At 31.7% G+C, this 27,505-nt stretch overlaps 3 protein-coding genes across 12 annotated transcripts; 2 read left to right on the plus strand and 1 right to left on the minus strand.

The window, feature by feature from the left end:
• Positions 1-1,155: 1,155 nt before the first annotated feature.
• On the minus strand, positions 1,156-4,194 carry LOC121219570 (DExH-box ATP-dependent RNA helicase DExH11). Of its 10 annotated transcripts, none has more exons than XR_005916406.1 (6): positions 3,946-4,194; positions 3,685-3,864; positions 2,749-2,789; positions 2,580-2,674; positions 1,905-2,018; positions 1,156-1,770 (listed from the first exon to the last, which is right to left on the minus strand). XR_005916406.1 is itself a non-coding variant. In XM_041097940.1 (6 exons), the coding sequence occupies exons 4-6, from the start codon at positions 2,658-2,660 to the stop codon at positions 1,190-1,192; spliced, it is 378 nt and encodes a 125-aa protein (XP_040953874.1). In that variant the 5' UTR covers positions 2,661-2,674; positions 2,749-2,789; positions 3,685-3,864; positions 3,946-4,194; the 3' UTR covers positions 1,156-1,189. The 10 variants fall into 10 exon arrangements, 5 of the variants coding, with proteins under 5 accessions (XP_040953874.1, XP_040953878.1, XP_040953875.1 ...); XM_041097940.1 differs by lacking the exon at positions 1,905-2,018 and having other exon boundaries at positions 1,156-1,380; positions 1,665-1,770; XM_041097944.1 differs by lacking the exon at positions 1,905-2,018 and having other exon boundaries at positions 1,156-1,380; positions 1,665-1,770; positions 2,580-2,687.
• A 10,094-nt stretch (positions 4,195-14,288) lies between these two features.
• On the plus strand, positions 14,289-19,728 carry LOC107943482 (cystathionine gamma-synthase 1, chloroplastic). The gene is made up of 11 exons (XM_016877232.2): positions 14,289-14,887; positions 16,220-16,301; positions 16,570-16,674; positions 16,768-16,936; positions 17,292-17,351; positions 17,457-17,660; positions 17,762-17,848; positions 18,148-18,255; positions 18,562-18,657; positions 18,777-18,895; positions 19,222-19,728. Exons 1-11 carry the CDS (start codon positions 14,395-14,397, stop codon positions 19,343-19,345), a joined length of 1,647 nt encoding a protein of 548 aa, XP_016732721.2. The 5' UTR covers positions 14,289-14,394; the 3' UTR covers positions 19,346-19,728.
• Positions 19,729-22,414: 2,686 nt separating this feature from the next.
• LOC107943480 (SPX domain-containing protein 4) lies at positions 22,415-24,801 on the plus strand. The gene is made up of 3 exons (XM_041097945.1): positions 22,415-23,021; positions 23,902-24,067; positions 24,148-24,801. The coding sequence occupies exons 1-3, from the start codon at positions 22,713-22,715 to the stop codon at positions 24,633-24,635; spliced, it is 963 nt and encodes a 320-aa protein (XP_040953879.1). The 5' UTR covers positions 22,415-22,712; the 3' UTR covers positions 24,636-24,801.
• The last annotated feature ends 2,704 nt before the right edge of the window (positions 24,802-27,505 follow it).

A 27,505-nucleotide genomic window follows, 5' to 3' on the forward strand; every position in this document is an offset into this window, starting at 1 on the left:
GCAACATTCAGTTCCTAACCTGGAGCGATACTGCACCCTTGATTCATTGTCCAGTATGCAGAATTCTTCTTCTACAGCCAGTTTTTCACCCGATGGCAGTCCTGTTTCGCAACAAAACTACACTTACGCATTGGACCTTCATCATTCCCCGGAAAATACGTGTGCTACACCAGTAAGTGGTTCTTGTGTAATAGACAATGAAAATGACTTGGGGCTTATGGTGAGACATTGAAGTAGTTTGTTACGACTTTGGACCTGTGTTTAACAATTCACAGGAGTTCAAATTTAGATGCTACTTTCGAAGCATGTTCCCTTTTAAGGTATATTATGCACTTGGACAATGTTGTTACTATGTGGTGTACTACTAATTATGTATTTGGATAATATTATTAATTTCTAGTACTCATTGTGGTTTCGAAGCAATTTATAATTATTCAATACTTGTTTTTTTAACACAATTACAAATAATTTATTTGATATTAGTTTTTTTCAATTTAACGATTAATATTGTAGCTTAATAATTGAGTATTATTATAAATAAATCATTGCAATATATGTAAAAACAATTTAAAATATAAAAATTTATTAATATATATTAATATATGTAAAAACAACTTTTCCGGAAAATATTTTCAGGAAATCTGCCAAACAGCAGAAAATATTTTACACAGATTCAATCAAACGCCAGAAAATATTTTTCAGTAAATCATTTTACAGAAAAATAAAACCTTTTCCAGAAATCATTTTACGAAAAACATTTTACTGACAATCAAACGGACCCTTATATTATGTTTTATTTTTAAAATTTGAACTTTAAAATACTTTCAAGGATAAATAAAAAATATTATTTAAATTAAATTTTCTATTAAATTTTTAACTTTAAAACTAAATATAAAAATTAATAAATTTAATTTTAGAATTTAAAATAATAAATTAATAACACAATTAAAATCCAAAAGTTAGAACTCAAATTGTCGTAAATATTAAAATAAAAATAAAAATTTAAAATCAAAACTAAAATAAATAATATATATGAGAAACAAACTGACTAGTTGAACCTATACACATGGTAAGGTAATAAATGTGCACCTCATCTTTCAACATCATTCACATAGTGCACCTCATCAAATATAACCTACATTCATATAGTCACAATAGAAAGAAACATCTTAAATATCATGTTCACAAATTAGACAAAAGAACTAACAAGAGCGTTCAGCAGAAAAAGTAATGAAACTACTATGTAAAGTAATGCTACAAAAAGCAACCCCTTCACCCATTCAATATCGCGAATAATATCTGCACCTCGATAAAGCATTGACCTTAACAATTCAGTTGTCATGATGAGACAAGAAGCCTCTGGTCTCAAACTAACATCACCTGTGAGAAGGCCAACATCAAATTTCCCACAGAAATCTCTATACTTTTGGTTGCTAATTGTTTTAATTGGAGCAGTATACACAGCTCTAGTGCAATGCTGCATGACATGAAAACTTATAAAAAATCTTGAAACTAAACCAAATTCGGCATAGAACTTCAGAAACTTGAAAATAAAAAAGATATGGCCTGAGGTTCTTAATCAATGTGAGCAATTTGTCACATCTCCAGCTAACAAAAAATCAAAACATCTATAGATTTACAAGCAAAAAACCAAAATAACTAACGTAATTTTGATGCCATAGCAAATGCATATTCTGCTACAACTATCTTTCCAGCAGATGTATGTGCTGCCACAAAAACAGATTCCCCCTTTTCCAGATAATATATAGCCTGTAATCATCACCAAAAAAATATCAAAATATTAATGTGAGCAGTTTGTTATAGAAGATAAAGAGATGTTCTTGTAGGCAAAATAGACTGCAAGTCATAAGCTAGGAGGGAAAAGAGAGAGAAGCAACCCATACAAAGGTTTTATAAGTGGATGAACTTAATGAAGGAAATTATATTTTCCACATGTGCTACTAGAAACAAACTTGTAAACTTGTAATTTGATGTGTCCAGGTTCCAACCAGAGTTCCCTATGAAATTATTTAATAATTGAGCGAGCTACCATTAATCAAGTATAAATCAGAGTTCCTAAATCATACAAATACAGTAACAGCAATCAGAGTTCCTAAATCATACAAATAAGAAAGATTCTGAATTTACAAGGAAACGGGAGAATTTACATATAGAAATTCACCCAGAAACCAAATGAATTTCAGGGATTTGTTTTAAAACCATGAATAACAAGAATCAAGCAAAAAAAAAAAAAGAGTCATGGCCTTTTAATAACTAGAATTTGAAAATCCTATTCCAAATTTAAACATCGAAAATCTTCCTTAACAAATGAAATACTGATTTTCTTTAACTAAAAATTATTTTAAAATTAAAAGAAAAACCCTAATTCCAATTAAATCCAAACTTTCAGCTATAAAAAACCAGAGAAAAATCACCTCAATATCCAATTCACAAGAAATATTTCTAATCGTAATTACATGACCAATACCACTTGCATTCCATTAGATTCATAGAAAAGAAAAGACAGGAAGAATTCAAAAACTCAGCAAAGAAGAAAAGAAAAAGAGAAAAATTAATACCTTTGAAAAATATTTCAAAGTCCACAGACCTCTGTGAAGCAAAAGACGAACACATCCAGGAGTGAGAACTCCTTGCTTCATTGGCTTTTCACATTCTATAACAATGGTCTGAGTAAGATGAATTAGCAACAAAGTAAAACATATATAACAATGGAAGAAGCTAGTTCACCTTAAAAACACCTTGGGTTGTTTGAGAAATGCTTTCTCCGTCTAATATACAATAAAAAGAAAGATCAAAGCAGTTTCAACACATAAAAATAAGACAGATATAAGGCAGAGAAAGAGGATAGCTGTCCAACCATAAACTGTATTGTTGAAATCGAACAAGATCTCATTTCAAATGTATATACATATAGAAAAAGGTATACAGGAAATCAGATATAAGCTTTAAAGTAACCTCTTGAAATTAGCAGTAGGTACATGAAAGACTGACCAATTAAAAACAAAGAATTCACATAATGGTTCAGAAAGTGACTTCAAAATTGATCCTAAATTCATCATTTGCTATCTCCAAATAGAGGTGTCTACAGTTCTGACATAGGCTTGATCACTAGCTTGCATATATGGTTTACTGCTAGACTGTAGCATGAAATGTATGATACTGACAGGAACAGACTTCTCATCGTAAGAATGATAGAATATCAGCCAAAAAATAATCAACATTCTCAACTGCAGCTTCTACAAGCTGCGTCCAGCTCTTATCATCTAAAATCAACAAATCTACAAGACCTCTAATAGAACTCCAGTACAAGTCTGAAACTTCCTTTATTGATCCATTTTCTTTACATTCAAATTAACTGATGCCCCATATATCAAAACCAGGGTCTGTAAACAAACATTGAAAATCAGCATACCTCAGCAAGAATGAATTGCTTTTCATTCATAAATCATGATCTAAAGAAAGGAAACTGACCAACATATTAGACAGAAAGCCATAGAATGAATGTTATAAGGATTGCAATACTTTTTTAGAAAAACAATACTATCCAAGGAGATTGTAACACAGTGGTGTATAGACATAGAAACAAACGTTGACTGAGGATCATGGATGAAATTTTAGGTGGTCAGAAACAAACAAAGCCAGCATCAGTCTTTCCCTTCTTACTTGCTTTTACTAATTATCAAAGTGTTCTGTAACGAATTAAGTCTCTGGATTTCCAACAAGGAGATTTTTGCAAGAATTACATCCGCATATTCAAACAGATCTCCTCCTCAGCTGCTTCAGCATCCAATAGAAGACTAACTACTTGGTGCACCGCCTCCTTGTCGATTATGGAAGAATTCACTGCTTACAATTAAAAAAAATACTAATTGAATATTAAAAAAATAAGGAAAACCCTAGAAAAGCATAAATAAAGAAAATTACAGGATTGGTGATCGAGCTAGTCGATGAGGAGATCAATAGCCTCATCTTTAGCATCTTGGAAGCTATTGACAAAGGAGAGAATCTCATCAAGACCATCCGTCTTCAAGCTGTATCCTCTTATCTTCAATTTCTTTTGAATCTTCTTACGAGTTTGCAACAATATGGTTTGGGAAAAAATAAAATGGGGAAAAAAGAAGAAGAGATTTCAGGCGGGATTTCTGGGGGTGGGGGGAATCGATTTTGGGAAAAGGGGGAAAAAAAGAAAATATTTCATTTGAAATTTTGGGATAAAAAAATATAAATACAAAACGACGTGGTTTCGTAAATAATATTCGTGGCGTTTTGAAAAAAAAACGCCACTATTGCTCGACTTTTAACGGCGCTTGGACCAAAAACGTCGCTATTGTATACCTTTTGCGGCTTTTTTTCATAAACGCCGCTAACGCTCAACTTTTTACAATTTTTATATTAAATTATTGTATCTTTCATATAAATTTTAAATAAATAATTTTTTAAATTTTAAGTAATATTTAAAAGAATTAGATAATATTATAATTTTTAGTTTTTGTATTTCATTTTTATTTGTTATAATTTGGTCCTATCCAAAATAGATAATTACTTATTCATATCAATCTGTTACTTTTATTTATTTATTTATCATTTTTTATAATCTAATATTTAAATACATCAAATGGTTTATATTAAATATTTTTAAATATAAAAACATTAATTAATTATATAAAATTTCATCATTTAACAAATATCAAGTAAACCTTAAATCCTAAACCATTTAATATATATAAAGTTTATCTATTATCTCTTAAATAATTTAAACTATAATCATAATGTTAATATATTAAAATTAATATTATCTCTTTTGCAATTATATAATAAATTATTTAATATATAAATTAAAAAACACTAATTAATCTAAAACCTAAACCCTTAACCCTTAACCCCTATCCTTTAAACCTTAAATTATAAAACATAAATCCTTAACCCCTAACCCATAACCCCTAACCCTTAACCCTTAAACCTTAAATCCTAACCTTTAAACTATAAATCATAAACCATAATCACTAAACCATCAGAGTAACCTCTTGAAAACAAATGATATCACGGGAATGAAGTTGAATAAGGTCACCAATAGCTTTCATACTCTTGTGAACCTCTAAATCTTCCCTAAACCAAACATTGTAGCTCAATATCTTCATTGAAGCTTTAATTGATCCTGAATTACTATCTGTTGCTATAAGACAAGCAATGAAGTTATAAAAAGAACACTGGGATTGAAAATCATTATTGTATAGCCTTCTTTGTTCGCGCCACCTGTACCAATCTTCTTCTCCTTTTCTACAATTCAGTTTTTTCATGAAACAGCTTTGAACATTACAAACCTGCAAACCAATATCCAACCAACTTTTTCTTTGATCTCTGACACCAACTGTCAGATCAACTTGGATCTAAGGTATATTCTTCTACTTGACAATGGGTATTGATCCACCATACCAATTATCAAATCATTACTTGGAACTCACTAGCCGGACTTTATAAAGGAAAAAATTTAATACTCTAGTGATTTGCATGAAAACTTTCAAATAGTTAAGTGGCTATTTTGTAACTTTTTGCAGTTGAGTGATCAAAATGTAAATCCACCAATTGTATAGTGACATTGGGTGTAGTTTACCCTTATTTTTATTTCAATGAATTTAATTCTTCTATTACAATTTTTTTTTTTGTAAATTTCTTTGTTACATGTCTACCAAATGAAGTTTTTTTTTTAAATTTCAAAATATCAAACTAATAAACCATAACCCCTAAACCCATAATCCATAAACCTTAAAATGGTATCACCTAAACCTTAAACTCTAAATCATATACCCTAAACCAAAAACCCTAAACTACAGTGATAATTAATTCAATATTTTAAAATTAATACTATCTCTTTTACGATTACATAAGAAATTATTTAATATATAAATTAAAAAATCAGTAATGTATGTAAAAAACTTTTAAATTATTTTAAATAATAGTATTTTAATTTTTCCATTTTTAACAAATATTTTAAATTATTTTAAATCCCTGAGCATTAGTGGCGCTTTTTAGAAAACGCCGCTAAAAATAGAGCATTAGCAACGCTTTCTCAAAAAACGCCGCTAAAGCCCTGAGCATTTGCGGCGCTTCCTCAAAAACGCCGCTAAAGCCCTAGCATTAGCGGAGCCTCCTCAAAAACGCCTCTAAATCCCCGAGCATTAGCGGCTCCTTCACAAAAACGCCGCTATAGCCCTGAGCATTAGCGACGCTTTATTAAAAACGCCGCAAAATCCCCGAAAGCTTAGAAAACGGCGTCGTTGGGCATAGGTTTTTTTGCGGCGCTTTCTGGAAAACGCCTCTAATGCTTATTTTTAGCGGCGTTTTTCATAATGCGCCGCTAATGCTAGATCTTTAACAGCATTTTCCAAAAAGCGCCGCTAATGCTCGATCTTTAGCGGCGTTTTTTATCCAAATGCCGCTAAAAACGCCTCTAAAAGACTGTTTTGGTGTAGTGATTCAATGTTGAAAAGTTTAGTGATGACTACTTCGTTTTATTTCCATGTGAGGCAAATTGGATGATGGATTTTTTAGCCAATGCAAGCGAATTGATTGGTTTTCATTTTCTAGCATGTATGCTCTTTTTTTTTGTAATTGTCGTATTTTCTTCAATTGAATTCTAGCTTAATTAAGTTTTAGTTTAATTGGTATTAATATTATTGTCAGTGTAGGAAAATATGGGTTTAAGTGCGCTGAAACGTATTCATCTTCTTATTTAAGGGTTGAGAGAGATTATGGATAGTTCTAAGTATTATATAAAAAAAACATTATTATATTTTCAATTTGAAAAAGTATTTTACAAAAGTGCTTTTAAAAAATTTGATAATATTTATCATTATGGTTCATAAGTATTTTGAGAAGATAAAATGTCTATTTTAGACATTATGTTGTGAAGTATAAGATTTAATGAGGAGATAAAAAAAAGAAGAAGAAGTAATTTTAGCCTTTTGGTTTGGGTTAAAATGTTAGTTTAACATTAAGGTTTGGTTAAAAAAAAGCTTGTTTACCAAATTTTTTGGTTTGAAATCATGATTTAAGTTGAAAAGTGATTTTCAACCTCAATGTTAAACACTAGGGTTAAACACTAGAGGTGAACATTCGATCGAGTCGAGTTGAATCGAGTAAAAAAATTTCAAGTTAGTTGAGTTGATGAATCTTATTTTAGCAATCGACCTCAATTTGAAATTTTTTTGAATTGAATCGAGTAAAAAATTCTTGAGTCAAATTAAGTCGAGTTAACAAATCATATTATTTATACTCAATGTTGCATTTACATGGACTGATTATTTAACTAGTAGACGAAGTACAAGATTATTTAACTACATAAACAATATAATTGTTTTGCCTTTTCACTTAATGGGTAAACATTTATCAAAACGATGTAGTTTTACATTTTATTATTTAGATTTTCGGATAACTTGAATTGGTAATTTATATTCGAGTTAAATAAAAAATTTTATTTTTTTATTTGAGTTGATCCGAATAACTCGAACTATTTAATTCAAAATTTAAATTTTTTATCGAATTTTTCGAATCGAATCAAATTTTGCTCACCCCTAATAAACACACCCTTAGTTATACTTGACACTTGATTTATTATTTTTAATTCTCTAACATGACAAATCTTGGTAGATTCAATTTTGTATCATATTTAGGCTTAATCCATTATTTGGTATCTTAGTTTGACATATTTTGCTAATTCAATACCTATATTTTTTTAAATTCCTATGTGGTACATATATTTGACAAAAATTATATATTTTAGTACCCGAAGAGAATAGTGTTCACTTTTTAGTGTTTAAATTCTGATTTTAGGATTGGGTCGATCAAAATTCATAATTAACATTAACCTTAAATCGCCCAAAAAACACAACCATAAGACTTATTTTACAAATTAAACAAATTCACAATTAATGTTAAATTTATTCAATTAATAGAAACATTAAAATTCAAAAATAATAATATTAACAATGATTTTTCATCAAATCAATCCTAAAATCCGAATTAAATGCTAAAAATTTAATACTGTTACCTTTAGATACGAAATGTATAACTGTTGTCAAATACATGTGCCACATTGGACCAATAAAAAATACACATACAATGTCAAAGAAAAGTCAAACTTAAGTTCCAAATAATATAAGCATTAAGATAAATTTAGCCCCTAACGTTTACTCATTTTATCATTTTGGCCATTATTCTCTTTTTTAGGTCATTTGGCCCTCAACTTAGTTAAATTGCTTGTTTTTTACGAAAAAATTGATAGAACTACTAAAATTTTAATCACATTAACGTGGCAGCTCATGTGGCATTTTACATATAATTCACTGTTACCATGGATAAAGTTTTTATGAATTTTTTTTAAAATTTGTTTATTTTTTTAATTATTTTTATTTTTATTTTTTATGAATTATACATGGACTGCCACGCCAGTGGCCACATCAATGTTGTTAAAATTTTAATAGTTCACTCAATTTTTCCATTCAAAAGCAAACAATTTAACTAAAATTTGAAAGTTAAGGGTCAAAATAACCCAAAAAAAAAAGAATAAGGGGCAGGATGACAAAATGAGTAAACGTTAGGGGCTAAATTTATCATTATAACGGTAATATATTAAGCCTCATATTTATTATGCTTTGAACAATATGAACCTAATAATATATATGTGTGTTAGTATTTGGTACACTAGCAGTGTATTTTTTTATTTTATAAATAGTTTTATAAAATTGTCATGTGTCTCTTTTTTAAAATATTTTACCATACATCTATAGGACACTTGTCAACCCATTGTTCTTACTAAACTCCACTGATAATATACCAAATATCATTCCTATATATATATTATAGCAATGTGAGATTACAAAAAAGGAAACAAATAGTCATGTTCACATTATAGTTTTTTTGACACATGCCTTTTGTTTAATTTTTTTTCTTTATAATTTTTCATGTTAAATATAAAGTTTATTTTTAGATATAAATTATATCATTATCTTAAGATTTTATAATATTAGAAAGTAACACGGTTTGAACATGTGTTAAACAGGTGTTTAACAATAATTTTAATCACCACTCCATTCAATTAAAATTAATAAATATTAAATTGTTAAGCTTAATATATAATTTAAAAAATAGATATATTAATAACATTTATCAAATTAAATTTATATTTTTCAAATAAAATTATAGTTAATTTCATTTATTGATTAAACTAGAACAAACGTAAATATAAATTTACAAAAAAATTGAATATTAATAATTTTAATACGATAAAAAATTAATTTAACATTGAAGAAATATATAATAAATAATATTTAAATTATAATATATTAGTATTAATATTCAAATCATGATGATTTTATTATTAATTATTTTTAAAATTAAACAATATTAATGTGACTAATTTTGAATTAGTTAAATATTTTTAAAAATATTTTCAAATTACATTAGTTTTTAATTTATTAATTATTTTGTAAGAAATTCATTAAAAATTTTAAACAAAAACTAATGTTATAAAAACATCATAAATTTAATATACACAACTAGATTTGTTATGGGTCGAGCTATCCATCCAAGCACAAGGGCTCGTCTGGAATTTGAAAGGATTTGGACAAAGATATAAGGCTCAAAAAATAGACTTGGGCAAAAAAATTTTGGCTCGTCTATAATATGAATTGAGCTCAGGCTTGAACATTTAAGGCCTGAGTCATGCTCCGCCCGTTTTTTTTACGTTGTCATGTTTTACATTATATTATATATATTATATAATTTATAATACATAAAAAATTAAATCTATAGCAATATGTAGTATAATGTAAACATTAAAAAATGTTAAGATATGATTGTCGAAACCATTTTTTAATTTGAAAAACAGGGATCGACTTTAAAATGAAAATTGAAGTCGCCACCGATCTTTTATTGAGGTGTGATCGGACCACCTTGAAAATAATTTTAGGTCTGCGAATTTTGAGAAAACAAGTTCGAGAGTCGGTTACGCACGAGGAAGGGTTAGCACCCCCGTGACGCCCAAAATTGGTACCGAATTGATTGTTTAATGTCTTAATGTCGAAATTTTGAAAAGATTTTAAAATACGATCCTTTTATCTTGAATAAAATGAATTGGATTATAAGGCTCGCTGATTTCAAAGAAATAAATTGTCACACTCAGTAAGTTAGAGTGCAACATTTCAAATCCTCAGAATTAAGTTTATCTTTTGACTTTTAAAACCTATGCGTTTTGAGAAGGATATCTGATTATTTGGGTCAAATGAGAAAATGAAAACCCAGTAAGTTAGGGTTCGATTTCACAAAATTCTTAAATATCGAATATTGCCTTTGTTTTTATTTTTTGGAAAAAACCCTCATCTCGAGAAAACAACATGTCATATACAATGCGTTAGGACACAACATATCGAATTCCCGAGAATGAGTTTTTTATTCGTATGCTTTGATTAAAGAATAATCTCGGTTATTTAGATTCGACGAGAAAAATTGGAACCCAATACGTTAGGGCTCAATTCTTTCGAGGATTCCAAATACCGAACTTTGTGTTACCTTTGAAAAACTTTTTGAATAAAAATGCTCTTGATACTTGAGTGATATTAAACGTAATTTTTTTAAACAAATAAAATCAATGGACTAATAACGTACAACGCGAGGCGATAATTCGTAAACCTATATGTTAATGAACACAAATAATCCATAAATACCAATAAACAAATACCATACACATAAAGACAATAATCTCACATCACATGTAAATATCAACATTAGTATTTAAAACCTAATAATAATAATAAACTAAGAAACAAGCAAATTAACACAAACACCAACCCAATGTACAAGTTTTGAAATAACCAAAAAACATGAAAGAAAGGAAATTGTAAACCAATAAAGTGTAGGTATAAAAATTTTAAAATAAATAATATGCAAGAAAATTTAAAATAGATAAAAAATGGAGTTAAAAATATATATATTATGTGAAACAGAAATATCTAAATAAATCTTAAAGTGCATATTACAAATGAGGAAAATCCAAATAAGTAATATATAAAATAATAATATCTATATATATGTTAATCTAAATAAATAATACATATATGATAATACATCTAAAAAGTTGAAATGTGTGAAATATAATAAAGTAGGTTTTTAAAAAGTAATAAATTATATATATGAGAATAAGTAAAAATAGAATAATATGGGATTAATAATATATCATAAATGGTATATAAATAATATTAAATTTACATAAAAATATATAGAATAATACATAATAAATTTGAAGAATGATACATGAAAACTTAAAATAATTATATGATAAATTTAAAATAATAATATGTGATAAATTTAAACAACATTCATAAAGGATTTAAAATAATATTAAGCACAAATATAAAAATAAGGTTAGATTTAAAAATTAAATATATCAAAAAATAATGAAATATAAATACTTAAATAAATTAAAAAAAAGCTAATAAGGATTAAATTGGTTTTAAAACAAAATCAGAAAGAAAAAAAGCGAAAATAAAATAAAATTGAAGGACAAAAATGCAGTGCGCGAATAACATGGGGGACTAATTGGGAAATATTCCCCATCCTCCCAAAACACAGCTCTGCGATATGGACTAAAATGAAGCAACAGTGACATGTCAGGTAGAATTTAAAAAAATAAAAAGATTGATTTGGATGCGCTTTAAAAGCGAGGGACTAAGCGCGCAAATATCCCTCCCCATGCCAGAACACGCGGATCTAGCCGCATCTGGGTCGTGCCATCGGGTGAACGCCAATACAACACCGTTTTAGAGCCATTGGCACGGGCCTAAACGGTGTCGTTTTATGCCCAGTATAAATGCCCTTCAAAACCCTAAAATCAAAATATTTCAAAGGTTTATTAGGCTATCAGAGAAAAAAAAGAAAAGAAAAAAACTAAACCTCTCTCACCCTTCGCCGCCAGTCTGCCACCTCTCCGCCGCGATTACACCGTCAACGGTGGTCGGAGCTGCACCCCTAGGGGCTTTTTAGCTTCTCCTCGCGTGGATCCGAAGGCTTTTCGAGGTAAACCTTCTCCTTTCTCTTTTGTTTACACACGATTAAAAAAATAAAAAGAAAACGGTAGAGAGAACCGAATAAAAAAGAAAAGATCACCTTTTGAAACCCCTTTTTTTCTATTGCTTTTCTTTCAAAATATATTTGCTACAATCTTCGTGGGTCTTTACAGATTTTTTTAAATCGGCCTTTATAGTGCCGAAAAATCCAAAAGAAATAATCAAAATCTAATTTTTTTTTACAATTGTTATCTGTCCTTTTTTTTGTTTGGTGCTGCGTTGTTCGTATTTCGTTTGTTGCAGGAATGGCCGTACGATGACGTGGCACGACGTAGTGCGTGAAGGCGTGGGGAGAACGGCGCTGGAAGCCGTTGCGACGCTCGAGCTAGGGCTGAATGCCTAGGGTTTCTTTTTCTCTTTGGTGTTGGGCCGTATGTATTCGGGTTTGGGCTTGGGTTTTAGTGGGTAATAGTAAACGGTTTTGGGTCACTGATGGACATTTTGGACATTTAATATATTTATTTTTGTTTTTATTATCCATATTGGGCCGGGCAATATTGGGCCATTACAGCGATTATATATAAATTTTAGTGAATAAAAAAATATAAAAAAAGTATTAAACATTGAGTTAAAAATGATTTAAATATACATTTAATTATTTAAAAAAATAATATAAACACATTTGAAATGAGTTTGAATTAGTTATTTATAAATATAGAAGGACTTGAATAAAATTTTAAGTCCAACTCGACCCATGAATATCTCTATCAATAATTGACTCATACATTACATAGTAATACAAATAAAGGTGATCATGGGTCGGGTCAAGCCTCAATTGAATTTAGGCCTATTTTCTAGGCCCGACCTAGATAAAAATGCTAAAACTCAAGTCCGACCCTCCCATATTAAATTTTTTATATAAAAATAAATTTTAAAAATATAATACATAAATAGCACTAAAATATGTACAACTTAGCAAACAAATACCTCTAAAATAATAGTAAAATTAATAATAAAATAAGAGTTATACAAGATCTAAACAATAACAATAAAAAAATAGTAATATAATAGCGAAATGACAATAAAACAGTGGCAAAACAGTAATAGTTTTTATTTTACAAGTTCGGGCCAACACGAACAAAACAAAACTTACCCGAAACTTCATTTTTTACTCAAGCCCGGTTTATATTTTTACTCAAATTTTTACACTTTTCAAACCGAGATTGGGATATGATATAAATACAAACCAAGTATAACCTAATTGTAAGAAAACTCTGAATCAGATGTGAAACGGAAGAAGGGGAACAAGTTGGAAAGACAGACGGGGGCGGCTTGACTAAAAATAGTTGATTTGGATAGATACAGGTTGGCTAGCTTGACAGACGGGGGCGGCTTTACTAAAAATAGATAGATACAGGTTGGGTAGCTTGCACCATTCATACTCAAAATCATTATTTTTATATAATTTTTCTAGATAATATATATTTTAAATTTTTTATATTTATATAAATTTGATAAAAGAATACACCTTTTCCAGAAAGATTTCAAATAACTTGATTGGTTAAAAATTAGATTAAAAAAATATTATGAGACATATTTTAAGTGTCAAATTGAAAAATAAATCTACTTTAGATAAAAAATTTAGACCCAAAAATTTACATACCAGAATAAAAAATATGTCTGAAAACTACGGGAATTAGATAATATAATAAAAAGTCTCTCGTCTCTTAACTAATAGTCTAAGGGTTCGATGTCACTTTAAACATGAAACAGCTTTAAAACTCGTGGTCATAAAATAAAATATCTAATGTCTAACTAAACTCTATTTGCCACATAATCAAAATAATTAAACTCCACAAAACGTAAACCTAACCCTGATTAAAAAGAAAACCGGTCCCCACCATAAATAAAAATAAAAATAAAAAATACATCCCACAACTACATGAGTTAGGTCAAATGGTAAAGAGTCTCCCCTCTCTTAATTAATAGTTTGAGAGTTGGATCTCACTTCAGATATGAAACAAATTTAAAACTGGTGGTCATAGAATAAAGTAGTCAATGTCCAACCGTCTCAATCCTAAGCAAAATAATTAAACTCCACAAAACGTAAACCTAACCCTGGTTAAAAAGAAAACCTGTCCCCGCCAAATTTAAAAATAAAAATAAAAACAAGAAACAAAACGACAACCGAATTCGAGTATATTAACCAGTTTGATTTGAAGGAAAAGAAAGGCGGGAGCCTCTTTGCATTTCGTAGAAGTTGCAGAGGGAGAGAGAGAGCTGAAACGATTTCGTTTTTGGTGATAGAAAACAAATGGCGGTTTTATCATGTTCATTTACTCTTAGCCCTAGGGTTTTGAATCCTTATTCTTCATTTGAGTGTCGTCCAGATCCCGATTTCTCCACTGCGCCGATCGGGGACAAGCCTCGTCTTGCCTCCAGCCGAAGGGTGACGGCTTCGTCGCTTTACGCCGGAGGTATCAGTAGCCGAGGTTTGTCTTCTCTGATCTTTTGTTTCCCGCCGAATTTCGTGCGCCAGCTCAGCATCAAGGCTCGCCGCAACAGTAGCAATATCGGTGTTGCGCAAATCGTCGCTGCTTCGTGGTCGAATGGTCCTGCTCCAGATTCCCCCTTCTTGGCAGCTGCTGCTTCTGCTCAGGCAGCGGCAGCCGCCGTCAACGCCACCGCCACTAATGACGGGGCGGCTGTAGAAGGTTGTATTGACAACGGTAGTGTACAGATTGGAGGTTCAGATAATTCGACGACAACATTTTTGAGCTCCGATGGGAGCATCACTGTTCATGCTGGTAAATCAATTTATATCATTTTTAATTTCATTGAAATGTATATATCTTTTTATGTTTTAATTTTAAAAAGTTTTTTATTTGAAAGCAAAAAGAAAAGAAAGCGATATTTGTGGTAAATTCTTTTATTTGAGATAGTAATTTAATAATTACAACAATGTGTGTATGTTAATAAAATCTTTATAAGTAATAATTTTTTTTTATAGTTTCCTATTATTTACTCTGATTAGATTCTTGGGCAATTTACCAATAAAAACTCTTTTTTTTTTCAAAAATTGTCGAAATAAGTCCATTTTTTAATTATTTACTGGAACGATCCTTTTTTCGGGAAATCGCGTTCACGTTAGTGCGATGTCAGGGTACGCGTCAGGAAATCGCGCCCACGTCAGTATCTCGCGCTGACGTGGACGCGATTTCGGCCCGCGCGTGAACAGTACCCAACGGTCCAAAAAATAAAATACCGAGCCCATTTCGATAAATTTTAAAAATATAGGGTTTTTTTGGTATTTTCAAAAAATAAATTTTGAATCTTTTTGTACTTGTATTTATTTTTTTAATCAATTAACTCTTCAATATTACATCAATAGCACAAAAAAGATTTAAAATTATTACTAACAAGATTTGAACCAAGATACTAAGGAAAAAAAGTAAGCATCTTAACCAATTAAGCCAAACTAATTAATTAACATATTATAGAAATACTGTTATTATCTTAATTATATTACTTACGTTCTAACGATTTATTGAACCTATTCCATACACGTGTCAAATCAGAAAAAATAATACAACAATTTTGTAAAAAAAAATTTGGTGTTTACTTCAAATAAATAAGGAAAATAATGATTTGAATGTTTTAAAATTTAATTTTAAATCGAAAAATCGAAATTTAGGGGCAAAAAAATCTTTTTCGACGAAAACTGCGACAAACCGCCTTCGATTGTTTGTCAGCGCGTACATCTCGAAAAATTATTCGAAATAAAAAAAATTTGTCTTAATCGAAAAACTGAGCCAAAAATTATGGCCTTTTAAAGTTTTTCAAGTTAAAAAACATAAACTGTTCATGTCACGTCAGCAAATCGCGTCCTCATAGGATCGATTTATGTCCACGTAAGCAAAGTGAACTGACGTGCACGCAATGTTCTGACACGTCCTCTGACATCACGCTTACGTGGACGCGATTTCGGTAAAATGACCCATTCCGGTAAACAATAAAATATCGGGCCCATTTCGGTAAAATTTAAAAAAATAGAGCTTTTTTTGGTAATTTGCCCTAAATTCTTACATATTCGTGGAAAATAAGTCTCTAAAAAATATTTTGCTTTTCTTTTTTTGCAGGTGAAAGATTAGGTCGCGGTATTGTTGCTGATGCAATAACCACCCCAGTGGTTAATACTGCTACATACTTCTTTAAGTTATAGTAAGTAGTAACTATAGCATTAATAAATCTGTTGTCACGGTGGTTAATGTTTGCATTGGTATATTACTGTACTTGTTAAGGTGTCTATTTTAATAAATGTCTTGGTTCACTGTATGTAAAGTAGCTGTTTTCATGGTCGAGTACCATGGATTAAAATTTTCCAAAATACAATGCAAAAGGACCTCTTTTGCTTATTTGCTCAATTAGTAATCGAGTATCGAAAGGATGAGTTCTTAAAAGCATTTGTCGTTTGACCCATAAATTCCAGTGGAGTAATGTTCCATGTGATCTTGCTGCAGGAGAAACGCCGTCAAAGTTTTAAATATGGGCGTTATGGAAATCCAACCACAGTCGTTGCAGAGGAGAAGATAAGGTTTGGCTGCCTCTTTTGATCATCTATTAGTTGTCCTGTTTGGTTGTTTAAATGGTTTAGAAACATTCATGAGGTGCTCTTTCTTTGGTTCAGCGCACTTGAGGGGGCTGAATCGACCCTGATCATGGCATCTGGTATGTGTGCTAGCATAGTCATGCTGATGACATTAGTTCCTGCTGGGGGACATATGGTGTCAACAACAGATTGCTACCGGAAAACTAGGATGTTCATTGAGAACTTTCTGCCTAAAATGGGAATCTCGGTATGGCTTCCAGATTTGTTCTCGTTACTCTTCTGTGTCATTCTATTGTTTTCTAAGAATCTTGGTGACTGTAATGCCCAGGGTTTTTGCGCATTCTTGTTCCACAGGGCGCAGCGATGTTGAAATAGCTACTATTAAGATACACCAAAGTAATGTATAGAGTAAAAGTTTGTACCTGCAACCATTCCTTTATCGGGTTTGTTGTTATATATAAGAAGTGCAGTTGCAGTAAGAACGTAATGTTGTATGCGGCAAACTGGCAATTTTAATAGCCACTTGCTGAAATGGCTGTATTAATTTGGACTAATATATTGACGTGTTTCTAATTGAGTTCTGGCTATCATTCAATATACAGGTTACTGTTATTGACCCTGCAGATGTGGATGGCCTGGAGGCTGCACTCAACAAAAACAAAGTCAGTGGCATAGAAAGTGGTTCCCTTGTTTTTCTAGATTTGTCTTTTTATTTTTACTTTGGAAATGACAATTCATCCTTTAGAGTGAATTCTGATTCCATTCAGGTTTCTCTTTTCTTTACCGAGTCTCCAACAAATCCTTTCCTGAGATGTGTTGACATAGAAAGAGTTTCAAAGCTGTGTCACAGCAAAGGAGCACTTGTCTGCATTGATGGTACCTTCGCTACACCTCTTAACCAGAAGGCCCTGGCCCTTGGTGCTGATCTTGTTTTGCACTCTGCAACAAAATTCATTGGGGGGCACAATGATGTACGCACTTGCTCTTGTTAATTTAGCCAGTCTGAAATCCATTCTTGCTGTTGGTTATTTTCAATTCTAGGAATAAACTAGTTTAATTCTTCATGTCACAGGTTCTTGCTGGTTGCATAAGTGGTCCAGAGAAGTTGATTACTGAAATTCGTACTTTGCATCATATTTTGGGTGGTACTCTCAACCCGGTGAGTTGTCCTGACCTTAATCTTAGTTATAGTTTTCATGGTGTCCTTCATGTTTTTGTCAAACTAAGTATTATATTTGTCATCCCTAAGTTGATTCGTTTGGTAATTATACTCGGTTAAGATGAGACTACATTGTAAAGGTGGTTGTTGGACTTCTAGTCTAAGAAGAATGTGTTATTTCAGGAATGATGCTTTAATAATGACTTCCACCTTATTCTTCAAAGATTTGTGCGATTTTAGTTCTTGTTATAAGTTGCAAGGGTCACAAAGTAACATGTTTTATTTCGATATATAAACAGAATGCAGCTTACCTAATCATCAGAGGCATGAAGACACTGCATCTTCGTGTACAGCAACAGAATTCAACAGCATTAAGGATGGCCCAAGTTTTAGAGGCACATCCTAGGGTATGAATTGCAGTGACGTTGCCTTTTTTACATACTTGTTTCTGTATATTCCATTTAAGCAACTCAATTTAACTAAGTCGCTTTATGTGGTTGCTGTGAACATTTTATGATTTCTTTATGCAACTTTGAACTTCCTGGAGAGGATTTGGTTTACTTCTGCGTGATAGTGCCATTGCATCTGTGTGATGTGTATGCCAGTTGGGGTTGTCATAATTTGCAACTATGTATTTGTCTGATTTATGATTTCTTATTTTTCTAATTTGGACTTCTTTCCTAATCTCTTGGCTAATCAAATATCAATGGAAGGTGAGACGCGTCTATTATCCAGGCTTGCCAAGTCATCCTGAACATGAAATTGCCAAGCAGCAAATGACTGGCTTTGGTGGTGTGGTCAGTTTTGAGGTTTGTTTTCTTCAACTACTTTAACCTTGCACCTGGAAATTCACCTTTAGTATCTATTACTTCATTTGGTATTATTGATGCAAAAATTATTTGACATTAATCTATTCTAAATCATTCAGGTGGATGGAGATTTGATGACCACCATCAAGTTTGTTGATGCATTAAAGATACCATACATTGCTACATCATTTGGTGGCTGTGAGAGCATGGTGGATCAGCCTGCTATAATGTCCTATTGGTATGACATTATTTCTGTTTATGTGTTGATCCGTATTGCTTGTGTTTATCCATCTAGGCAACTGACTCGACTTTATATGAAACTTCGAATTAGGCAACAACTGAATATATGCATAAAACGCAATGAGACTGTAATAGACCCAAATATGCATTATAAGCTTAGTACGAATTGTCAGCTTATGTTATTGCATAGGTTTGTTAAGTATTAGTAGTGACTTGGCTATGGACATAGATAGAGATCAGTATTGACATAGTGTGGTTCTTTTACATGATTATGTCCTTGTTTGGGGTTGTAAGAATCAATAAATTTTTTCCTCTACAAAACAGGGATCTTAGCCAAGCTGAGAGGCGCAAGTATGGGATTGAGGATAACTTGGTTCGTTTCAGCTTCGGAGTGGAAGACTTCGAAGATTTGAAGGCTGATGTACTGCAGGCACTGGAGACCATATAATGGCGCTAATCCCCGTCGTTTGGTTTTAGGTTTAAATGACCAACCTAGTTATTTTGGTGTTTCAATTGGTATTTGAGCTGTTTTAAGTTCTGTGTCGTGTTTTGTTTTAGGTGGATCATTGATCCCCCAGTAATAATTTGGAACTTTCTTTGTAATCCCATCAATGGGGGGATTGATTTTCAATTTTTTAATGAATGTTTATCAGAAGATAAACAAACAAAATTAGAAAGAAGCCTGATGAGGAATTTGAGTTGGGGGCTTTGGCCCCCTTTGAAGGGCGTTGGATATTAAATAATAAAAGTTGAATGAATATAAAGCTATTATGAATATGATTATGACAAAATATAATTTACTTTTTGCCGATGCTGCGGCTGGTTGCCGTTTATGCGGGAGTATATGTATTTTCTGATTCCCTTGGATCGAGATTGACGTGTGGTTGTTGTCTCTCTTTTAGACCCGCTCGGTTCTCTTCATTCTTGCTGTTTCGGCTTTTTCTGCCATAGTAACAAACTGTGGTCCATCTCCTGGTAGTCGCCAGTGTGTTCGACTTATGCTTTCGGTTGTTGGTGGGATCATCATTTTTCACTCGATGGTGGTGGTTGTGGATTTTTTCGGCTTTCACGGGTTTTGACTGGTGTTCTCATGTGTAGTTTTAGGTTAGTTGTGTCATATACATTGTGAGCCTATAGAACATCAGCAGAGGCTTCACTACTAGTTCTGGCAAAAATACTATTAACAAACCAATTATGTATTTACTATGTTATTTATGTTATATTTAAATCTATGGGTTAATTGAGTTCTAATTTAATTAAAAGATATAATTAAACCAAAATCATTTAAATCACTCTCTAAAACTATAATGAGACCTAGAACATAAAAGTCTTAATTTTGCCAACACAAGTATATGAATTAGGCTCCACCAACTGGAAATGTTTTGGATTCTTCTTATAAAACAGATTTGAAAGTCTGATCTGCAAATATCATGATTCTAAATTAGGAGAGAGTTGTGATGCAGATCCATTCACGACGGATGCCATGGTTAGCAAGCAGGGTATGTAAATTCTCTTTAGATCTGGGATTCGGTCTATGAGCTCCAGGGAAAGTCCATGTCAGTGCTCAAAAACTCAAAATCAATAGAGGAAAGACATGTCCCTAATCAGTTCATATATATTGGACGGCATTGAAAAGTTTTTTATTAAGTCATTGAGCTGTTAAAATCGTTGTTGTATGGTCTTCTCTGTTTGCACTGCTTACACCAATCGAAATCTTTTCTTCCCTTTCTCTTCTATAATTTACCGTTTTTTTTTCTGTAAATAAAAAAGATATAACAAGATCAAACTAAATGAACATAAGCACTAGTAGCTTTGCCTTGTTCAAGGAGATCAATCAACTCCCTAGGCGCGCCTGTTATTCTCTACATACCATCAATCCAAACAGAAGACATTTTAGCTAAATAATCAACAACTTGATTTCTCTCTCTAGGGACATGTCTAACTATCCAATGCTCCTTGTACTGTAACATCAGCTTAATTTGTCGTATCATGATTGAATTTGATACCCCAAATAGCCATCTTGAATAGCATTGAGTGCCTCCAAGCAATCTGTTTGAATTAAAGCTTTAACATACCCCTTTTCTTGTAACAAAAGTAAACAATTCCTGATACTCCAGAGTTCAACATTAAAGACTAAACAAACACCTAAATTATGATTGAATCCGACAAGCCAATCTCCAAACTGATCTTTCACTACACCACCAGCAGATTCATTTATAAAATAGTTTTAAACACCACAAATCTGCGAATCAAAATTCAAACACTTTTCTTCTTTGATCTCTTATACTAACCATCAAATTGGCTTGGATCTAAGGTATGTTTTTCTACTTATCAATGGGTACTGACTGTCAAATTATCGCTTAGAGCTCACTAGTTAGATTTTTCTCTTTTTTCCAAAAAAAAAAAACTTAACAAACCAATTACTTAAATAAAAACTTTCGAATAAATTAATAACTTAAATGAAAACTTTTGAATAGTTTAATGACCATTTTATAACTTTTTAAAATTGAGAGACTAAAATATATATATATTTTTAAATAAACCAAAACGCAGACTTACTAAAGTGACCTAGGTTAAATTCTGCAATTATTTTGCAAGAGTTGTATTTGCACTTTAATTTAATCAGTTCTAGTCCTATATTTTTTGAATTCGTCAATTCTAGTTCTTTTATTTTTTGAGTTTTGACATTTTAATCCTAACTTAAACTGTAGCAATTTTTTATGCTAATGATTGTAGATTTGATCTACATCATCTAATTAGATCAATCTAAGGTTTTATACTTTTCGAATTTTGAAATTTTAATATTGAAATAAATGACAGTCACTAATACACTAATTTTTTATTGAGTAATATGTAAAAGTAATAATGTGATATGTTATTACACATATGATAATATATTTATTGCATCATATTTTAAAAATAACAAAGCTTAATTCAATAAATGTAACCGTCATCATTATGGTAAGGACTAAAATTTTAAAACTTGAAAAAACATCTAAATTAAAATTTTAAAAATTATTTAATAAGTTATATATATATTTGTTTATTTTTCCATTGTTTAATAAAATTTCAATTTTATAAGTTTTTATTTGCTTTTGAAGCACATTTTTTTAGTCTTGCTTTTGCGTGTAACCTTAGTTTTACAAGTGATTTTAAAGATGATTTTGGTGTAGTTCTCTCTAGTTTGATGAATGCTCGATTTTTTTGTCGATTTTTGCTAGTTGCTTTAGATCATCCGAGACTAATTTTCTTATCGTATTAAGTGTTTGCAATCACTCAATATATATCGTGCTTGAGTTATGACAAAGTCAATTGTCAACGTATCATGTTGTTCTATTGATACTAAGGTTAAAACTTTTACTGAGTTGATGGAACTTATCATTCGCCATTTACGACTAGTATGTTATTTTTTTCTCCTTAAATTATATGATTTGATTCATCGAATAAATTAATAAATTTATCATTAAAAAATTAACAAATTATTTAGACGAAGAACTGGGGTTGGTTTGTCTCTTTCTTTGTTTTTATTTTATTTTATTTTTACTTTTTTAGAAATGGTTTGTCTCTTTTGTTATGTTCTATTTTCATTATCTTATGATAATAATTTAATTTTTTAAAAATAATTACTTTAAAATAATTTTTATATTATTTTTGTTTCTTTCGTTTTCCATTTTCCATTAGATTCCAAATTCCTGCTTACGTCTATTCAATTTTGGAATAATTGTTCTATTTTCTTCCTTAATCGACTAACACTTGGAGAAAATAAACCCCAGAAAAAATCTCCATTGATATTGTCATAGAAATATAAGTTTTCAATGAAATTTGGTAAAGAGTTCAAGACCCATCTAGAGGAGACTTTACCTGAGTGGAGGGACAAATTCCTATGTTACAAACCCCTCAAGAAACTCCTCAAAAACATCCCTTCAACCCCATCGCTTGATCCCCATCATCAACGGCCTGTATTTGCTGACGCCACCAACACTGCTGTTACTCCCGTCGGTCATGATCATCAACACCCTCCGCTTGATTTGCAAGATTGGTTTGTTAGAATTCTGAATGAGGAGCTCGAAAAATTCAATGATTTTTATGTTGATAAAGAAGAAGAGTTCGTTATTCGCTTTCAGGTGTCCGCCCCCTTTTTACCCACTCTTTTCTCTTCACTTCTTTTGCTTTTATTATTTTCTTTTGGGGGGAGGGGTTAAGTACATGATTTTGTGTTACAAATGAATTAATGGGTTATTGGGATTTTCTTAATTTTTCATTTAAAGTAAATGTTTTGTTTTTAGCTTATAGATTGTTGGGTTATTGACAAATTTTTGGACTAAGAACAGTTATTTGTCTCCAGCAAAGCTCATATGTTAATGAGAATTTAGAAACTTTGATTCTTGGCATAGATAAAATGACAGTGTTTTCAATGCCCTTGATTCTTATATTGTGCTCAAAATTCCTATATTGCTTGCAATTTTTGGAAAGTTCATTGTCTTATGAATCGGTCATGGATGATTGAAGCTTTAAAATTTTTCGAATTGATGTACTCCATGGTGCTAATAAGATATCTCTGGGAGATTATACCCATACAATGTTGTTCGCATCTTTGAGTGCTCCTTTTGTTAAGTTGGTAAGTTGAAACAAAACCTCCATGAAAATCCATTTATCAATATTCTCTGGAATTGGTATACGCCTTCGAGCTATCTGGAATTGGTATCATGTATTTTAGATAAGTAGCTTGTGTGGGTTCATTTCTCTCAATAGTGCTAATTTGTTTTAGTCCTTTGAATCTAGTGGAGTTGTTTAAAGAATCTAAATTGGTCAATTGTGCATAATATGCCTTGACCTCAAGTTCATCTTTTGTTACTTTCGGTAATGCTACTTGCTTATTGAGCTGGTTTTAATCTGGTTCTCGTTCTCGCCATGGCTTTCTTATTCCCAAAGATTAAGTGGCCAACTAATCTTTTTGATCTATTTTAACTTTCCGTAAATCATAATTTGAACAAATTATAACAGGAGCTGAAGGAAAGAATTGAACAAATTAAGGAGAGTAGTGGGAAGGGTGGAGTTTTTGCATCAGAGAGTGAGTTTAGTGAAGAAATGATGGATATCCGCAAGGATCTTGTCACCATTCATGGGGAGATGGTGCTTCTAAAAAATTACAGTGCCCTCAATTTTGCAGGTATGGAAATCACAACATCTACGTTTTTATATCTGTAGCCTGCAAGTTTCTAAAGCGTCTACATGCTTCTGCTTCAATAGGAATTGTTAAAATTTTAAAGAAGTACGATAAACGAACCGGGGGATTGTTGCGACTGCAATTCACTCAGCTTGTTCTTCACCAACCTTTCTTCACAACAGAATCTCTTACAAGGCTAGTTCATGAGTGTGAGGCAAATCTCGAGCTTCTCTTTCCACTGGAAGCTGAAGTAATTGAATCTACTCCACAAGGAGAACCAAACCCATCATCAAATAACACTGCAAAGCGCTCACAGGAAGCTTCATCGTCGAATCTGGGAGAGGAAACATTGGATATTTACCGTAGCACACTGGCTGCAATGAAAGCAATACGCGGTCTTCAAAAGGCAAGTTCCACCTGTAATCCATTATCGTTCTCGGCTTTCCTTAAGAACCAGGATGATGACAGTGGTGCTGTAACAGCTGAAAACTCTGCTTCAAATTCTTCACCCACTTTGCAAAAAGGTAAGGAGTCTGATAAAGAGGATGCACAATCTGCGCAACAACGATAGGTTTTCGATTTTCCCGGATACTTTTTATCTTTGACTTCTTCTTTGAACAACTGACAAATTAATAATGTGTTTGAAGCTGTGTTTTTGCAATCTGTTTCATAGTATGTTAGCTGGGTTTGAGATTGTAACTTCACCGGTATCTATTGATTTTGAATGTTTTACCCTTTTTCCTGGTATAATTACTAACTTTGAGCCTATACCCTTCCCAATGGTATAATTCTTTGATGTCAGCGTTGGACTTTGGTGTCATCTGTTATGGACATTTAGGACCTGAGCTGGTTTTAGGATACTAGGATCGGATGAAATAGAGCTGTAATGGAATGCTATTCCGTGAGAATGGAAATTAAATTGAATAAGTATAAATGTTATTTGGTTGGATTGAATTGAGTTATGGAATAAGGTAAAAAGGACAATTTTATTCCTAAATTAAAAAAAATTATCATTATCTTTTAATAGGTTGTACTTTTAAATATATTATATTTATTAATAAAATAAAAAAATTATTATGATAAATTATTTGTTGAAAATTAATAGAATTTTTTATTTTTATAATTACAATATAAAATGACATTATCATGAAATAAATGGTATTTTATTGATATTAATTAATTAGCGGCAATAAAAGTTTATATTTACTATGATTTATGTTAAAAAGAAACATTTTATTTTTTTATCTCTACTTTTTGAAAAATACATATTATTCACTTTGTTCTCACGCTTCTCTCTCTTCTCTAACCCCATCTTTAATTATTCAACACAGTTTCTAACCCAGAATCCAACCCGCCTCCACCACCTTCGGCCATCATCCACCGCCAGTCGCCAATCTAAGATGTTCTCAAATTAAGCCAGAAACCACCACTCTAGGATGTTCTGAAAACCCTTCTTCTGCCGCTCTTCACGTGTTGATTTCTAAGCACGTTTTCTCTCCTCATCTTTTCATTGCTTCCACCAAGTTTCAAGCATCAATTCCTCTTGTAACAGCAAAAACTTAAAGCCCATGTGCTCTCTCTTTTTCTCTTGAATATTTTGCATATTAAAATGGCTTTTTTTAATCAATTGAATCATTTCAAGTTGATTTACCTTTTTTTTAGGTTGATTTGAGCCTGAGATTGTTGATATTGAAAGAAAAAAAAAAGTGAAATCGTTTAGAAATTTCAGTTTAAGGAAGGGTGTTTTTAGAGAGAAAAAGAAGGGTCATTCAGTGGAGAGGCTGGAATAGCCAATTCGGCACCTCCTCCCCTGAATATTCATTCAAAAAATTTTCAAAATGAATCCAAAATTCATCATTCAACATTTTGAGCTTTCAATGAACCAAACATTTGTTTTACTGTAGAACTTTGAATCCTGCCATAATGGTATAGCTGCTTATAAGTTGGCATGGATTATGATAGTTGGGCTCAAGGATTTGATTTATGAACCAATTATATCACATTTTTATCACATTCCTACTCTATGCAACAACTTAAAAAGATATGGCGTATCAACTTAAAAAGATGAGCCTCCTTCAATGGCCTATTCTCAGTCAAATCGACTTACAGGTCAATGTGAAGCAAAGCAGGGTTCTTCCAGGAAATCAGATGTTTGCTGTCCTGTGCTCGGTTGTTAAGTATGATTCATATTTTCAGTCAAATTTGAGAAATAATCTTTTAGTTAAACCCTGTTTATTTGTTTCAGTCAAACACTGATTAATTTAGATTATTTTATTATTATTTGACATATGAATTTAGCCTATAAATAGGCTCTTTTACAACTATAGGAACAATACCCATTAGATTAGAACTCATAACACATTCAGAGAATTTTGTGTTTACGTTTTGAGGGTTCTTTGTTTTACGGGTTTTCGGGGTTTAGTTTTATCTCCATCTTTTGTACTCTTCATTCTTTTGCCATTATAGTAAAATTATCTTTGCCCGTGGTTTTTTATCCTCTTTGGAGGGGTTTTTCCACGTTAAATTTGTGTGTTCATCTTCTCAATTTCTTCTACTATTTTTACTTGTTCGTTGCTTAATCGGGACGATCCTAACAAGTGGTATCAGAGCTAGTTCAATTTTCATAGATCAGCCCATTCAGATATGGCAATAACAAGGTTTGAAATTGAGAAGTTCGATGGTGAGATAAATTTCAATCTGTGGCAAGTTTGAATTATGGCAATTCTAGTTCAATCCGGTTTGAAAAAGGTTGGTATCGGGAAAAAGCCTGAGAATCTAAATAAAACAAAATGGGAAGAGCTTGGTGAAAAGGCATTGTCTGCAATCCAGTTGTGCCTCGCGAATACGGTATTGCAGGAGGTATTGATGGAGAAGACCTCATCCGCCTTGTGGAAAAGGTTAGAAACTCTTTATGCGACTAAGTCTTTGGCTAACCGTTTAGTGTTGAAACAACGTCTATTTACGTTTCGCATGAACGAATGTGAGCTTCTTAGAGATCACATCAGTCAATTCATTACTCTTTTAAATGTTTTAAAGAATGTTGAGGTTCATATTGATGATGAAGATCAAGCTATGCTATTATTGTGCTCTTTACCCCCTTCATACAAGTCTTTCAGGGGGCAGAGACAAAATCTCGTTCGAAGATGTGAAGGGTCATTTGTTGAGTAGAGACAAACTTGACAATGAGCTTCATTTGGATAGCAAGGCAGATAGGCAAGCTTCCGTTTTAGTAGCATCAAAGAAACGAGACAAAAGGTGTTGCTATTGTAAAAAGTTAGGTCACGTCAAAACAGATTGTTATAAACTGCGAAATAAAAGAGCTGCTGAGAGTAACGAGGAAGATGTAGCTGGTGCTAATTTGGCCAATGAAAGCGGTGATGATTTCTTGTTAGTGTCAACGAGCAATAACTCCAAGCTCACGTCCAAGTGGATCCTAGATTC

Source organism: Gossypium hirsutum, chromosome D07 (assembly GCF_007990345.1).
Source record: "Gossypium hirsutum isolate 1008001.06 chromosome D07, Gossypium_hirsutum_v2.1, whole genome shotgun sequence".
Classification (NCBI taxonomy): Eukaryota; Viridiplantae; Streptophyta; class Magnoliopsida; order Malvales; family Malvaceae; genus Gossypium; species Gossypium hirsutum.